General features: G+C 41.8%; 1 protein-coding gene across 4 annotated transcripts in view; it reads left to right on the top strand.

Moving 5' to 3' along the window:
- bcar1 (BCAR1 scaffold protein, Cas family member) overlaps positions 1-16,835 on the top strand; it is a 286,839-nt gene that overhangs the window by 135,555 nt on the left and 134,449 nt on the right. Inside the window, exon 1 of one of the 4 annotated variants that reach the window (XM_051931680.1) lies at positions 15,194-15,235. The exons of the other annotated variants lie outside the window; for them this stretch is intronic. Coding sequence (XP_051787640.1) covers positions 15,209-15,235 — 27 coding nt within the window. The 5' untranslated portion in view covers positions 15,194-15,208. Of the gene's footprint in view, positions 1-15,193; positions 15,236-16,835 lie in introns of those variants that run through there. 4 annotated transcript variants of the gene reach the window in all.

Here is a 16,835-nt window from a genome sequence, read left to right on the forward strand (position 1 = left end):
ACCACTTAATCCAACTCACAGTCACAGGGACTGAAGCATATCCAAGTTCCACTGGGGATAAAGCAGGAAACATCCTAAGGCATGGTGTCTTTCCATCGCAGGGCCCACATACACACACTGACACACACAAAGTCTCATCGGGCCAATATTTTATGGGAAATGATTTACACAGATAGAGGTAGAACACACAAACTCTACAAAGACCGTGATAAGCAAGGAGTCAGATCTCCCAATACTAGATGTGTGAGGCAGAAGATTCAGCCACCACTGTGGTAGCTTCTTGCCCAAGGCAACATCATGTTGATCCAGATTATATTAGAACAATTTTGACAAGAAAGCTAATATACACTCGGAGGTGTGAAGAACATGTTGTTGTTATACATAAGAGTTGCTGTCTGAACTGACGGTATGCTGCCATACACTTTCATTAATTACAGGGAATGGGGAAATGTTGGTACAGAGTACCAGTGTGTAACAGTCCAGTTCAATTATTCACTTTACCATACCTCACGGTGTAATACTAATCTTGTCCGAATAGGGTTTATTCACCTAATTCTTCCAAAATAAGACTAAGTCAAGTGTTGAAGGTCTACTTTGTAACCACACTATTTAGTCATTTATTCCATGTGCATTCTATGGCTGTGTGAAGACAAACTTTGTAATGTTTTTTTGAAATTGACCCGTAACAAGTTTCCATCTGGGCTCCTGTGTTCGTGCTGAAGAACTTAACGTAAAATAATAACTGGAATCCACCATATGCATAATTTTAAACTTCATTCATGTTACCTCGTAATCTCCATTTGCTTAAATTGAAAGGTTCATCTCTTTTTTGGTCTCTCTTCATAGCTCATCCCCCTCAGTCTCAGAATATGGTTTGGTATCCTCTGCAGGTTTAACCAGCTTATTCATTATATTCTTGTCCAGAGAATTTCGTTGTGATAAGTGTAGAGGACATAGCAGCCAATCAGCCCGACACAGACAGACATAGGAGGCACTTATGAAAACACAAATTTATTTATTTTTTTCTTCACCCCGTGGGAAATGTCTTCTCCGTTTCCCACAGGCACAACATAGTCCCACTAAGCACAAACACACACAATACTCTTGTCTTCTTTTTCTTCTTCTTCTTTCTCTCTTTCTCCTCCATTCCCCCTCAGCATGCTTTGTCTCTCTCCTCCCAACTCTGGCTCCCTGAGTAGTGTCTGCTGGCCCCTTTTATAGCGCTTGATGGTGCATTTCCGGCAGCACTTCCGGGTGTGGCAGAAGAACTGCCCATAAGGGCTCAGTGGTTGCTGCAGCACCCCCTGACAGCACCTACGGATCCCAATAGGGCTGCATCAAACTCAAACTCAAACTCCCATGGAGCCCTGCAGGAGTCCTAGGCACCGCTGCAACCCAGGGGGGCTGCCATCTAGCGCTCCAGGGGAGGTAACGCTCTGGCCACGCTTGCTGCCCCTGTCCTTCCAGCTTGGAGGCATCCATGACAATGTATAATGAAATGAGTAGCAACCCAGCACTAACTCCAGAGAGGCACCACTTTAACAACACCTAATTCACCATAAGCCTTTATTTTGGTATTTAAGCCATTTTTTACCCACCTACTCACAGCATCTTGAATTCCCACTTCTTTTAATTTAAGTTTCCACATGAGAGGTTAGTTATTATCAAAATTATCTTTAAACTCCAGATAAATAATCATATATTATTTTATAAGTTTATACAAAATATCATTGTTCATATTTTTAATTGTATAATAAACCATAACATTCTCAGGATTGTGGTGAGCCAGTGCACATCCCAGTAACAGTGGGCTCAAGACCTGAAACAGCCATGGGCAGAACATCAGTCCGCAGCACGTACACAGCCCCCAGTGGTCTAGTTGGCCAGTTAACCTAATTAACTGTCTTGAGAGCACACAAAGTCACCACAGAGCACGAGCAGGCATGTGATTCAAACCCAAGATGTTCCTACCATCTCACTGCGCCACTATGCCCCCCAAAAGTAAAACGTTAGCTAAAATGTGTCATTTTTCTAACATACATTAACTAAAGCTATTACAAGTACAGCATTTTGTGAATTAATGTAAATTAACTAAGGTTAATCTCAGTTTAAAACTAAATGTTTTTTTAAATGTGTAAACAAGAATGTCCATATTTGTATGTAGTTAATTGTTACTTATCTGTTTTTAATCATTTGATTCTTGATCTTCTCTGACTTGCTTGCAAGTTTCTAGTTTCAGTTTATTTTTAGTTAGACCCCCAGGGAGAACATACTGGAAGAGAATGCCCCAGAATGTAGTCATCTGTTTTTTCATGGAAAATGTACATAATTGTAGTTAAAGAAATTTAAACCATTTAGCACTTTTATGTATGTATTGTGTAACCCGTTTAACTCATTACCAAATAGCAGTAGTTTATTTGAGCTGAAGGAAGTTTCTGTACAGAAGTTTGTGGGATTTGTTTGTACCTTCAAATTACAAAACTCCCCGAGGTCAGCTAACAAGGATACCCACTAAAATTAAATTGTCAGCTAAATTATAATAAAAACACAGCATTGCTAAAAAATAATCTGTGCTGTTTTTAGCTTTTATAATAAACATAAAAACTATAAAATGTTTAAATAATAGAAGAAACTCGTGCTCCCCTCGCTGCCCCTTCACTCACACACTTCAAGCCAAAATGAACCCCAAATTCCCATGTGTCTCCATTTTGATACTTTTCTGGTACGCAGAGACCCTTACCCCACTATGAAGGGGAAGCTTTTTGCTAATTGCCCTCCACTTTTTGCTACTTATTTCTTTGTCCGTCTCGCAGTTTGATTTTCTGACTCACTGCCAGACTCTTCAAAAAAAAAAAAAAAAAAAAAATTCTGTCCTTTGAGTCAGAGTTGCCTGCAAGGAACTTGTGAACAGGAAGCCATCATTAAAAGGACCATTCTCCCGGGAGAGCACTGCATTCCAGAAATGCTTGACAATGACCTGGATACACAATGGGTGAGGATAGAGAGAGAGACGGGGCGGGGGCTTCAGCCATGGGGCAACCCGAACATTAACACTGGGGAATATTATTCAGATGTGGTTTGATCTGTGTTGGCATGGTGGTCTTGACGATCTGCAAACAAGGCGTCATTTGTATTGTATCTGCCGTCTCCTTGTATACTGTACTGTATGTCTAAAGAGCACTTGCTGCATATGTCATTGCGTCAAAATGCAAACTATGAAAAAGTGCTAACTTTGTTCCATTGTTTGAATTTCCCTCCAAGTATTCCTGACAGTTTGGCTCTTTGTACCCCGTTTCACTGCTCAGGAGAAACTGAGAAGCCCACATGTTTGAAGGTCAGCAACCCATTAGGTCACAAGTAAAGCAAATGACCCATCTGTCTTCCTTCTGCTACTGTAAGTCACGTAACTACGACTATAAGGGGGCTAACTGGGATTTATGTGTCAGGCAGCTGGCTTTCTTTGTTTTTGTTCCTGTTGGGGACTTCATGATTCTTTTTATTTCCCCCTTTTGGCACACTTTTTGAATGAGTCCTTCTTAGCCATTTTTCCAGTATTTCCAGCCATTTTCTTAGTATTTTCTTAGCCATTTTCCTGTCATGTTTTATAAATCAGCTCACATTACAGTAGAGGAAGAATGTGTAGTTATTAGTTATAGCAGATTTGGGCCATTATACAAAAGTAAATTGAATGTAGACAGGAAAATCAATAAAGCAGTACATCCAGGGTGCAAAACAAGACAAATCTTCAGAGCCGTGTGAGCGTATGGGAGTCACCTACTTTGCTCATCTTTTGTATATGGGGCCTGCACAGACTCCAACAACACCAAAAACATTTATTTGTATAGCACATTTTCATACAAGCAATGTAGCTCAAAGTGCTTTACAAGATGAAATAAAAAGGAGGTTAAAATCCATATTACTAAACGAGAATGGTAAACTGGATATGGACGCAGGGACCTGCCTGTGGACGCAAAAGACATAGTGCGCAGGCGCCACACAAAGCCCCCACCGCACCAGAGCAAAACGGGAGAGACTACGAACCGTCAGAGTAGGAAACAAAGTAAAACATCATAAAGAGGTTAAAGAACAGGGACAAACGCATGGAGAGCAGGTTACAAAACAAAGCCCCCCTCCCCAGAGTAAAACGAGAGAGACTACGAACCGTCTGACATGCCGCAAGCAGGATAAAGCGAGGTCAGAAATAAAACACAGAGTAGGAAACAAAGTAAAACTTTATAAAGGGATTAAAGATCGGGGACGAACACATGGAGAGCGGGTTACAGATGATGAAAACTGGAATGCAACAGCTTCAAAAAAACCTAGGCACGAAACACATACACACCGAGATACAGAATATAAAGACAGAAACAACGACAGTTAAACGTCCACACCACACAGCGGAGCCGGACCCGGAAGGCGCGGTAAAGTACAAAAGGCAAAGCCGCCTACACAGCAAGGTAAAAATCGACATAATACGGAAGGCGCAGGCGTCCCCGCCATATTGTGAGTGGCACTAATGCGTGGTGAAGGCGCAGGAGGAAACATAGTAAAACAAGTGGAGTCAACGCCCCGCCCCAGAGTGAAACGGGACACACTACGGAGTCCACAAAGGTTCATACATCAAACCCGAGATGGTACGGACACGCGTCTGAAACCGCAGAAGCAAAACTGTCTCGGCTCCATAGGTGAATCACATTACAGTGATGTATTATTAACAGTTCAATAAACATCACAGTATCGCAAACAAATGAAAATTATTACTCGAAAAAGGGAAAATATATTCACCACGGACCAGGTGTCATTGAAACAAAAGCAGAATAAAGCGAGATCAGAAATTAAAGACAGAGTAGAAAGCAAAGTAAAACATCATAAACAGGTTAAACGAGGGGGCCAAACACATGGACAGCAGGTTACAGATAATGAAGACCGGAATTCAAAAGCTTCAAAAACAAAAGCTCGACTGACCGAGATACAAACTGAAACGGGACACACTACAGGGTCCGCAGTAGTCCACAACGCACCGCATAATAGTACGGACGGAGCTCCGTATTAAAGGTGGGGGGCCCCAGAGTGACACGGGTGAACGGTCCGTATTAAACGTGCATCATCCTCACATGTGGCTGCCCAGCGGGCACGGGTTCAAAATGTCAGGGGTAGGCGAGCGAAGCGAGCAGGGGGCGGAGCCCCCTTGTAAAACATAAACAAGCAAGATTAGCTAGTACTATTTTGCAGAATGTAACAAAGGAAAAGGTAAGATTGGATGGCCAGTAGGACAAAAAAAAAATCACTCCAGTTAGGCTGTAGAAAAAAAAAAATCATCTGCAGGGGTTCCAAGGCCAAAAGACCACCCAGCACCTACTGGGCATTCAACCTAACTAGAATGTTTTAAATCAGTCTTCATGGTTTTCAGGCTTCATGTGGAAGAATTCGTTGATGATGGTCATCTGGACATCTGGGACACCCTCCATTCGTCCATAAACTCAGGGGGCAGCATTGTGCCTTAATCAGAGTACCTACACAGAAGAGCCAGAAAAGACAGCAGAGAATAGTACAGATTAGTACAGAATTGCAGAATCCAGAGGAAAATGATAATTCAGTGCCCATGTAGACTAATAAGGATGTAACTAAAATGTAGCTTTGAAAGAGTGATTTTAAAATAATGGGTTTTTAGCAGTTTTTTAAATTGTTCTACAGTATTATCCTGACAAATTTCTATTGGTAAAGTATTCCACATTTTAGGTGCATAACAACAAAAGGCCAACTCCAGTATAATATCCGAGTTTGGTCCACAGATGGGGAGTTGTGCTACACAAAGTATGTAGTGTTCTAGTGTGTAACACCTTCAGTTGCTGCCTTGAACCTCTGTGTGACCCTGATGAGGTCACTTAATGTCCCGATACTCTGGCTGCGTTCTGACTTTGTGAGACGTCTTTGACTGAGGTGTCTGTCTAATATGAAATAACAATAATAAAGTATTAGCCAGGAGGTGTTTGGAGTTTTTAATTCAACTCTGTGCCCCTTAGGATACTTTTAACTCCACAAAAAGTGCGCTTTGGGCCAGTGCTTTGTCCAGGACCTACCTTACACCCTGAGCCTGCCATACTTCAGAGCTGCCTTAAGTAGGTTTCCTATTTTTATATAAATCTATACATCAATATATGTACTTGTGTGTGTCTATACAGCACCTTCAGAAAGTAATCAGATCCCTTCACTTTTTCACATTTTGCTATGTTGATGACTTGTGCTAAAATCATTTTAATTCATTTTTCACTTATCGAGCATCACTTTGTATGCCAGGATAACAAAGCAAAAGCACCACTTTAGGAATTTTTGAAAATTTATTAAAAATCGCAAACTGAAATATCCATCCATCCATCCATTTTCCAACCTGCTGAATCCGAACACAGGGTCACGGGGGTCTGCTGGAGCCAATCCCAGCCAACACAGGGCAGGAACCAATCCCGGGCAGGGTGCCAACCCACTGCAGGACACACACAAACACACCCACACACCAAGCACACACTAGGGCCAATTTAGAATCGCCAATCCACCTAACCTGCATGTCTTTGGACTGTGGGAGGAAACCCACGCAGACACGGGGAGAACATGCAAACTCCACGCAGGGAGGACCTGGGAAGCGAACCCAGGTCCCCAGATCACCCAACTGCGAGGCAGCAGCGCTACCCACTGCGCCACCGTGCCGCCCAACTGAAATATCACATGACACAAATACTGAGACCCTTTACTCAGTACTTAGTTGAAACCCCTTTGGCACCAATTACGGCCTGGAATCTTCTTGCATTTAATGTGACAAGCTTCACACACCTGGATTTGGGGAATTTCTGTCTGGTTGGACGGAGATCGTCAATGGACTGCTGTTTTCAGAACTATTTGGAGATCTTCGAATGAGTTTGGCTCTAGCTGAGTATCTCAGGGAGAGTCACAGAGTTGTCCCTAAGCCATTCCTATATTGTCTTTGCTTTCTGCTTCGGCTTATTGTCCTGTCAGAAGATGAATTTTTAGCTCAGACTGAAGCTGGGGGCACTCTGGAGAAGGTTTTCATTAAGGGTATCTCATGACTTTGCTCTGTTCAGCTTTCCCTCAACCCTACCTAGTCCCCCAGTCCCTTCTGCTGAAAAACACAGTGTGATGCTGCCACTACTGTGCTTTACTGTTGGAATGGTGAGCAGAACCTGGTTTTCTTCAGATGTGACGTTTAGAATTGAGGCCGAACAGTTCAATCTTGGCTTCATCAGGCCAGATAATCTTATCTTTTATGCTACTTTTTGCAAACTCCAAGCTAGCTTTCATATGTCATCTGGCCACTCTGCCCAGATTAGTGGAGAGTTACAGTGGTGGTTGTCCTTCTGGAAGTTCCTTCCATCTCCACACAGGTTCTCTGGAGCTCAGCCAGGGTCACTGTCAGGTTCTTGATCACCACTCTTTCCTGGGTCCTTCTCTCCCATAATTGGTCAGTTTGACCAGGCAGCCAGCTCTGGAAAGATCTGTGGTTGTTCCAAATGTCTTCCATTTAAGAATTATGGAAGCCACTGTGTTTTAGGGAACTTTCAATTGCATTTTATTTGTAGTCTGCCCCACATCTGTGACTCAACACAATCCTGTCTGTAAACTCTGCAGGCAGCTCCTTTGACCTCATGGGTCAGTTTTTGCTCTGGCATATTTGGTCAAGAGCAGGCCCTTCTATAGACCTTTACTAGTCATGGTAAAGGAGTCCACAGGTGGACTCCAAAAAAGATGTAGAAACATCTCTACAATGAGCAGTAGGATAGGATCCCCCTAAGCCAGATTTCACTTGTTATAGCAAAGGGTTTGAGAACTTGTGTCAATTCAATTTTTCAGTTTTTATTTTTAATAAATTTACAAACATTTCCACAGTCCTGTTTTAACTTTGTCACCCAGGGGTACTGTGAGTTGTTTAAACAGGGAAAAAATGGAAAAGACAAATGTAAATGATTTTAGCTGATTAAGTGAGGGTGTCTTTAGTGATGTGAATTTCCCATTGGGATTAATAAAGTATCTATCTATCTATCTATCTATCTATCTATCTATCTATCTATCTATCTATCTATCTATCTATCTATCTATCTATCTATCTATCTATCTATCTATCTAGTGAGAACCCGCTCTGTAACGCTGATATGGACCAAACATGTGCATTATAGTAAAACAACATATAAGTATACTGTAGCATGGCTGCTTCTCCGACAAAAAACAATGGAAAAGTTGTTAAGGTGGACAGTGTCACTTATTTTCCCAATAATAAAACTTTATAACCTAAAATGCAATGGTAACACAGTGCATTTAAAAATAGCACTTTATGAAGCAATTTTTCTTACCTTAAAAAGGCAGAGAATTATGCTTGTTTTGCCTGGGGACCACAGTGGAGACCATTATTTTAATCAGAGGAGGACCGTCAGGCTGCTGTGCTCATTGTGTGATTGTTCAGTTAAATCTGTGCATTTTACTGTGATGTAAAAAGTGAATGCATGTTTGTGTGTGAATGTTTTGCCAGCCTGCCAGGCACCCTGCCCATGAAGCTACCAACTATTGATCACTCACTACTCCTTGGTGCAGGCCATGCGAATAAGTGCATTTTTGCCCTTATGCACATCTTTTTATTTCTAGACTGGATGGTAGGCTGGTGCGGTGGTCAGAGCTTCAGAGACCAAGGTTTGATTTATGTGGAGGTTCACTGTGAATACCCCAGTTAACTGTTACATCCTAAAGACATGCTGACGAGGTTATTTGCTGGTTGTAAATAGGCCCAGAATGAATGAGTACGGTTGTTCATGTGAATATGCCAATGTTGCATGCAAGGCTGCCTTCTGACTAGCACCAGATGCTGCCATGTTATTCTCCATTGTCCTAGTATCTCTGCACATTGATTGTTGTGATTTTCTAAACTCTTCCTCGAAGTATGGCACTGAATTACATCCTGCCTAAAAGGACTTGGCTTCTGTTCTCTCTTTCATCTTAACTTTACCCATATTCACACCTTCCAGAAGCTCAGTCTCTGCCCTTCATTAATTTATTGTGATTTTGGCACCTACAGGCCCCACAGTGATCATCAACCTTAGACGTTGGTGATTTGGCAATCCTCTGGTTTGCCTTTGTTGTGGGCCTAATGTGTCTTTGCAAAGCCCTGGAATGCTGCGTCCGCTGCTCATTTTCAGGAGTGCTAATTAGGCTGGCTCTTGGGTTCATCACGGCTAATCCCTTTATTGTAGGCAGGTCTGTGAGAGGAGAGGAGAGTGGCAGACGGCAATAAACAACAGCAGGCTGGCGGGCTTCTGAAATTGGCACTGCCATCTCTGGACTCATATGATGCGGTGGACCTTCTCATCCAGCAGGGAGAACACAAGTGAACACATTTCATTCCTGTTGCCTTTAAATTTCTTTTTTTTCTTTCAAAGCAACATGGATATAATTCACAGGAAGAGACCAACACTTCCACCTTTTCCTGCCCTATTTCTGGTTTAACATTGCTAGGTTGTAGTTATTGCAATATGACCTTCCCATTTCCTCATCTTCACTTTTAGTGGAACAGGGTCAGCTTCAGCAGCTTGTCTCCAGTGAGGCTAAGGGTTCAAGGACACTGGGCACTAGATTACTGCAGTAGTATATAGCTGTATAGAAATGTCAGGAGAAAAAAGAAAGTTATGACGTAATATATCCGGCCACAGGACTGAGTGATTAGGGTGGAGTAGCAGGCTGTGAGGGTGATCTTTTATTGAATTTTTTATTCTTTCTGTGTTTCTTCTTTGGTTACATACAAAATATTAGATTTTATACATACTGTACTCTACATAGTAATACAATATCAGGTAATCTTTTGGATTTTAGTAGTGCTGTACATGGATGAGGCTGGAAGGCCTTACATTGTGCTAGGGGAGGACTTTGAGCCCACAGTTTTAAGTAACAATAACATTTATCCCTACTGCATATTTTCATACACAGAGTGTAGCTAAAAGTGCTTTTCAAGATGTCAAAGAAATAGTTACAAAAAAAGAAAACCAAATTGAAGTTAGATAAGAATAATCAACCTCCTTAGCCACTGTATCAGTATTATTTTACAGCATATAGTGCCTTTCTGTGTTTTTCAGTTACCTGCTGAAGGCAACACATGGAACCCAGCCGTTCATTGTCACTACCTGGTGTTGGCCTGCTATATTTAAAGGAGACAGCACAAGCTTTTAGATATATAGCCTGGGGTCCGGAAAATTCCATCCCTAGGCATGGTTTTGAAAATTGGATTAAATGGACATCATTAAATAGCCATGATGGGTATGAGCCTTGTAACACCAGAGCGTGGTCAGTGTTCTCAGGCAGGTTTCACGTTCTTCCTGTTCATTTTTGTAGACGCTTCAAAGATGTGCAGAATAACAAACTGATGACTACAATATCATCCTGTTATTATTATTATTATTATTATGTAAATTGCCATCACCTCTACTCAAGGTGATTTATATGATAAGAAAGAGCGAGAGAGAGGTTGAGAGTATGCACTGATAACCGTGCATTAGCGTACCCACCACATGGCAGACCACTTCAGGATCCCAAATTAGGACCTAAGCGCAGCTGTGCAATGAGTGACATGGCAGTACCACATTAGATCGAATGGAGTGGAACAGTGTGAGGTTTTTTTTTTTTTGGTTTTTTTTTACAGTGGTTGGAGTGCCAATCCTGCCACCAAACTCGAAGTTTTCCCTGCATGTTGGGCAACCTGCTTAAAATGATGTATTCACTTTTTATACAATCGGTATACAATAAAGTTAAATGGCTTGCTTGAGGTCACACCATGAACAAAGCACACGAGTGAACCAGCAGCCTTGTAGTTTAAAGTCCAGTGCCTGGGTGACTTCATCACTCTGCTTGTCTTCTGAGATGGGGTCTGGGTTTGTACATAAAATGATCTTTGTGATGATAACTGACAATGTCAAATAAGAAAACCAGCCACCGTGGTGCAATGTCAGAGGCTTTGCCTCAGGCACTGACATCTGTGGTTCAGTCCCCATAAGGAGAAGCAAAGGTGCATACACCTGATGAGCCTTAATTAGTGTCTTGTCGTGTACTCTTTGTATTATTTGGCAGGTACTGTATCACACATCTATGATCTGCTTTTCTCAACTGAAAGGATGTGGCAGATATTTGCTGACTGGGGAACCAACCACAAGCGTTATCCATATAATCAGATTGCGATTCACACCTATGAAAAAAAAAAAAAAAAATAAATATATATATATATATATATATAATATGTAATTGTTTATTTAAAGAGCTTCTGTAGACAACTCAATTCCCCCCAGGACAAAAAAAAATTCTTTCTAATCTAATATAAAGCACATAAGCCAGAAAGAAAAAAGTCACATTGACTACTTGCCTGGGGCTTTCAGTAAACACTTGCTTTGCCTTATTTTTTTCTATTGGTGTGCCCCCCCCCCCCCCATGCCATCATCCATAACCATTATGTCAATATTACATAAATATAAGTTCCTGTAGTTTGGAAAAGTAAAATCAGTTTTTAAGATTTCCCATTGTAGCTCCAAGTCTAAAACTTGGGTTTGTTTGTAGTAGGCATGGAGGGAAGCTCTTAAAGAAATGAAAAAAAATAATGATAGCGGCTTCATGAACATTGTTTTGGATCATGTGCATATGTGTAGGAATTACTGGTCAGCAAAGCCTCATAGGTTCAAGTGTCAGAGGCCAGTCTGTGGTAGACTTGGAGTGAAACTATTTCATTGGTGTTCAATGTTCTTTGCAGTCGTGACAGATTGCCAGGGCCCTTACCTGGCCGGGATGCCTCAATAATGGAAGGACCGGGGAAGAAAGCTTATTCTGGACACTTATCTCCCCTGGAACGCTAGAGGTGACACTTCCAGCTTGTAGTGGGACCACGGGTTTGAAGCATGGTACCTCAACCCTTTTGGGGCCCATGGCCTCCTCCTGGACCTTGGCTGAGCCCAGTTTAGCAGCACTCCTGCCACAACCAGATGTGCTGCTGGAAGAAGCTCGTTGGATACCTGGGGTTCTTCTGGGTGTCCTATAAATGGAGCCGGAGTCGGGAGGAGGTGGACGAAGCTTCCCGGGAAAGGAGTGGAGGTGGAGAAAAGAGAGAGAGAGAAGTAAAGGACTGGGCTTTGGTGCTGTTTTGAGCTGCTGTGGAGAGCAAGAAAAGTTCTTCCCATGTGAATAAACGGGTGTTGTGTGGCAAACTCATGTCTCTGCCTGTCTGTGTTGGGTTTGGGCAGCTGCACGCACCCCTGGGCTTCCACACAGTGTTTGTTCACTTTCACTCCACTGGAGAGTGGCTACATGTCACATGCCGGTTCACTGTGCAGGTAAGAACTTTACTGTATATGTGACAATACTAGTACGGCTACAGCATTTAACAGTATACCACAGTAGTGGAGCTTCTTCATAGGTGGCCTTATTTAGACTACCATATTGCATTCCATTTACAGGTGCTGAATGGACCTTGCCATCCCCTGATTGATCATCATCATTTTGGGGCAGAATTACAATTTTATGGTGGAAGGCAGAGATATGTTCTTAACGTTTCTCATCTGCAGATATCAAAACTGACAGTAGAGCACAGTGAGATTTCTATCTTAAATGTCTTTTGTAGGTGCCGTATGAAGCTCATTTGTGTGCAAAACCTTATGTATCAATGAATGCCATAAGATTTTGCCTCCTCTTCATTTTTTTTACTCTGTTTTCTTCATTCACCCCTTTACTGCTCTTGTGTGCCCCATTTCTTTCTTCTGTCATCTCCTGACATCTCTAGAGTTGTATAGGTCAGCTGTGCCTTGCCATTCAGTTCTTTGGACAATGACCTGTCCTGTTTGGAGCTGGATGTGGGCCTCTTTTTAGTGCTCTCCTCGTCTTTATTTTTTTGCATTTTATTGTTCAATACATAATCAGGTAAGAGGAGTAGCGGCAACAAAACTGTGTTTTTATCCCTTCAAATCCATTGTGGTTAAACAGAGATGTGTTGTCCCCTGTTTTGAACCCCTCTGAGAAGTGCTGGTAATGAAAACTGAATTATATATATTTATATATATATATATTTTTTTTTTTACTGCATCAACTGTAGTTCTATTGCTCATATTAACTGCAGCAATCCTGCCTGGCTTCAAAGCTCAATTGCTGACCAAACCCTGTACTCAGCCACTGTTTTACTCACTTTATCATTATATATATGCCACATCTGAGAACTAATAACAGTGATGAACAGCCGTGTCAGGCATACTGAAACATATGGTGCTCTCAGTGCTAACTGTCGTGACACTGCCTCAAATCAATAGCACTTAGCATTATATGGAGAAACTGGAGCCCGTTACAAAACAACTTGTGGTTTTTGACATTTTAGGAACATTTCCTAATGGTTCAGTGCAGAACTGCTTTATCCCCATGCTGGACAAAGGGTACACTGTTACTTGATTGTAAACTTTAGCTGTTTGTGATAGTGCATGCATCTAATGGGACTATGGAAATGAAAGAATAATGTTTGATGTTTAGGACAATGACAGAACTAGCTGGATACCTTTTCCTCTGCTTCTTCGTCTTTTCACACTCAGTGGCCTGTCTTTTCCTAGCAGGCAGATTTAAAAGGAGGATTTGTGCAACAGTGTAGCTTGGAGCAAAGCTGACCTGCCTCTTGAATATTTAGGGCTAATGAAGAAGGAGAGACTTGACATACTTGTCATTCCTTAATTGCAGAGATTCTGTTATTATTATTTATTATTTGCCTTTTATGCAAGGCAGCTTAAACCTTTTGAGATACAATTGGTTACTTTTTTTCAGTTGAGCACAGGTACTGTAGGTGGAGTGACTTGCTCGTGATCATACAGTGCCGGTAGCGGGATGTGAACCCACAGCCTCCGTATTTGAAGTCCAGTGCCTTAATCACTGTTACCACACTGCCTGATTCTAGGCATGAAAGTGCAGCACAGTGGACTGTAAACTTGCTGGTTTCTGGTTCAGTTCCTGCCATTGACCCACTGTCATGTCATTTCTAGACTGCTTAATCCAGATCATTGGCGCGGAGAGGGACTGGAGCCTATCCCAGCTAGCAGAGGGTGCAAAGCAGGAACAAACCCTGGACAGGATGCTAGTTTCTCCATTGTGAGTCTCTTAATGTGCTTGCGCTCAAGTCATATGTGTAAACAGCTGAAGCTGGGTATCTATGCTTGTAGAGGACATTGGGTGTTTCCTGTAGAAAGTCGTGCTTTACAAAATAAAGATTGTTTGATTATTTATTTAATATTAGCATTGGACGCCATTGACATAGTGGTTATGATGAACTGACTGCTCACCCTCTGCATAAATGCTGGCACTGCCAACGCTTGGACCAAGCTCATCTCTCAGCTGGTGAATCTGGGCTTTTCTGTGGGACACCTGTTTGCTCCAACAATAAATACCTAAAAGGAGGGAGTTGTTGGCCCTGTAATACCCTGGTGTCCACTCTAGTGCTGGTTCTTGTTTAAAGTCATTTGCTGGCAATATAATGGTTGCCTCGCATGATTCTTTGCCGGCAAAATAGTTTCTGACTGTCTACCTGAAATTTGAAAGTACGCCAGTACCTTCGAGACAAGCCCCTGACCTAATCATCTTTCCCCCACTACAGACCCTCAAATAACTGCCTTCATTACCTCTTGATGGGATTAGTGCAGTTCTCCTCTGCTAGGAAGCCATGTTCCGACACATTAAATTTCTGAGGGTCGTTGTCTTTCTTCCAATTAGGATAATGGTATTCAAAGTCACATAATTAACACCCACCTTTATTCCACTTACCTTGATAAACCTGTGAGACAGCTGAGACCTCCTGCAGTCAGCTTTCTAGTTACTCATTCAGTGATATGGTGCCCACTGCTTGTCATTGGGACAGATAAGCTCCTTAACTCCCAGCCTTCTCCTCCTCCTCCCTTTACGTAATTCTCAAACTGCTATTACTTCAGCTGTGATACTTGATTTACCCTCATATTAAGGCTCCATTATGGGTGTAATGTCTGTTTTGTTGTTTTTACGGTCTGCAGTGTAACTGCTTCCATACACATTTTGAAACTTTACTACAAAATGCAGTATGTGTCCTACAGATTGTGCTTTATGTGTAAGATGAGCATGTTCTCCTTTTGTTTGTGTGTTTCCTCCTACAGTCCCAAGACTTGGATCAATAAGTTGACCCATCATGGAGAGCGTACAGTCGTGTGAAAAAGTAAGTACACCCCATGGAAATTGTTGACCTCTTGAGCTACTAACTGTGCCTACAGAAAAAGGTGATATACTTGAGTAAAAGCTCAATAATAAACATAATTTATTCAGTAAAAATATCAATATATGTAATGGTCTACTAATAATAATAATTCTTTGCATTTATAGCACTTTTCTCACTACTCAAAGTGCTCTCCACACAGGGAGCACCCGGGAAGTGAACCCACCATCTCCTTACTGCAAAGCAGTAGCACTATCATTGCGTTGCCAGTGTGGATTTGTGGAAAAAGTAAGTCCACCAATGGCTTCAGAAGCCAGTATGGCCCCCTTTACCTGAAATAACCTCTTATAGGTGTTTTGCATAACTGCCTGTTAATCTGTGACATCAACTTAGTGAAAGTTTTTTACCACTTCTTCCACAAAATATTCCTTTAGTTGCAAGATGTTTGTGGGTTTTCTTGCATGTACTGCCCATTTCAAATACCCACACAACATTTCATTGAGATTCATATCAGGGCTTTGACTAGGCCAGTCCTTATCCCTCCCTTTCTTTTTTTGAACCATTCCTTGGTGGATTTGCTAGGGTGCTTTGGATCATTATTGTGTTGCAAGGTCCTTTTCTGGTTCAGCTTCAGCCTCACATTCTCCTCAAGCACACTTTGATATTATGCAGAATTCCTAGCTGACTCGAAGACTGCAAGCTGCCCAGGCCCTGAGGCAGCAAAGCAACCCCAAGCCAGAACATTTACATCACCATGCTTCACAGTTGGTAGGAAGGTCTTCTCCTGAAATGCTGCCTTTGGTTTGCGCCCAAACATGTCTACCGTCACTGTGGCCAGACAACTCCATCTTTGAATCATCTGTCCAGAGCACATTGTTCCAGAAGACCTGCTCATTCCCTAGATGTTCTAGTCTTGCTCTATTGTTCTTTTTGGACAGCAAAGGCTTTTTCATGGCACACCTCACTTGAAGGACAAATGTGTGCCATCTTCTCCTGATTGTACTGTAGATGCACACACTTTAACACCAACTGTTGCAAGACTTACCTGCAGATCTTACAATGTCATTTTGGGTTTCTTGGAGACTTCTTTTAGTATCAAATGGTTAGATCTTGGACTGAATTTGCAGTATTGGCCAGTTCTGGGCACATTAGCAGCCATTTAAAATCTATACCACTTGTAGGTGATTTTACTTACAGTGGAATGATTGATTTCAAATAATCTGATGATCTTTTAAATCCCTTTCTAGACTCAGGCATTTACAGCCTTGTTTCTGATGGTCATAGGGGGCTTTTTTGATCTTGGTATGATGACATCACACATCTTAATAGCAAAGAGAACACCACAGCCTGGATATCTGTTGTTTAAATAAGACAGGATCCACCTGCATTCTTCCTAGGGAGGGTCTAATCATTGCCACCTTATCTGGAACACCTCATTTAATGGATCTGAAGTGGTGATAAATGTAGGGGTAAACTTACTTTTCCCATATGAGAAATCTTCATTTTTGTTAATTTAGATTAAGAGAATGAATACATCATGTCATTTTTATTGGTCACTTGTTCAGGTATATCACATTTATCTCTGGGCACTGTTTGCCTGAAG

This window comes from Erpetoichthys calabaricus, chromosome 9 (genome assembly GCF_900747795.2).
Source record: "Erpetoichthys calabaricus chromosome 9, fErpCal1.3, whole genome shotgun sequence".
NCBI classification, from domain to species: domain Eukaryota; kingdom Metazoa; phylum Chordata; class Cladistia; order Polypteriformes; family Polypteridae; genus Erpetoichthys; species Erpetoichthys calabaricus.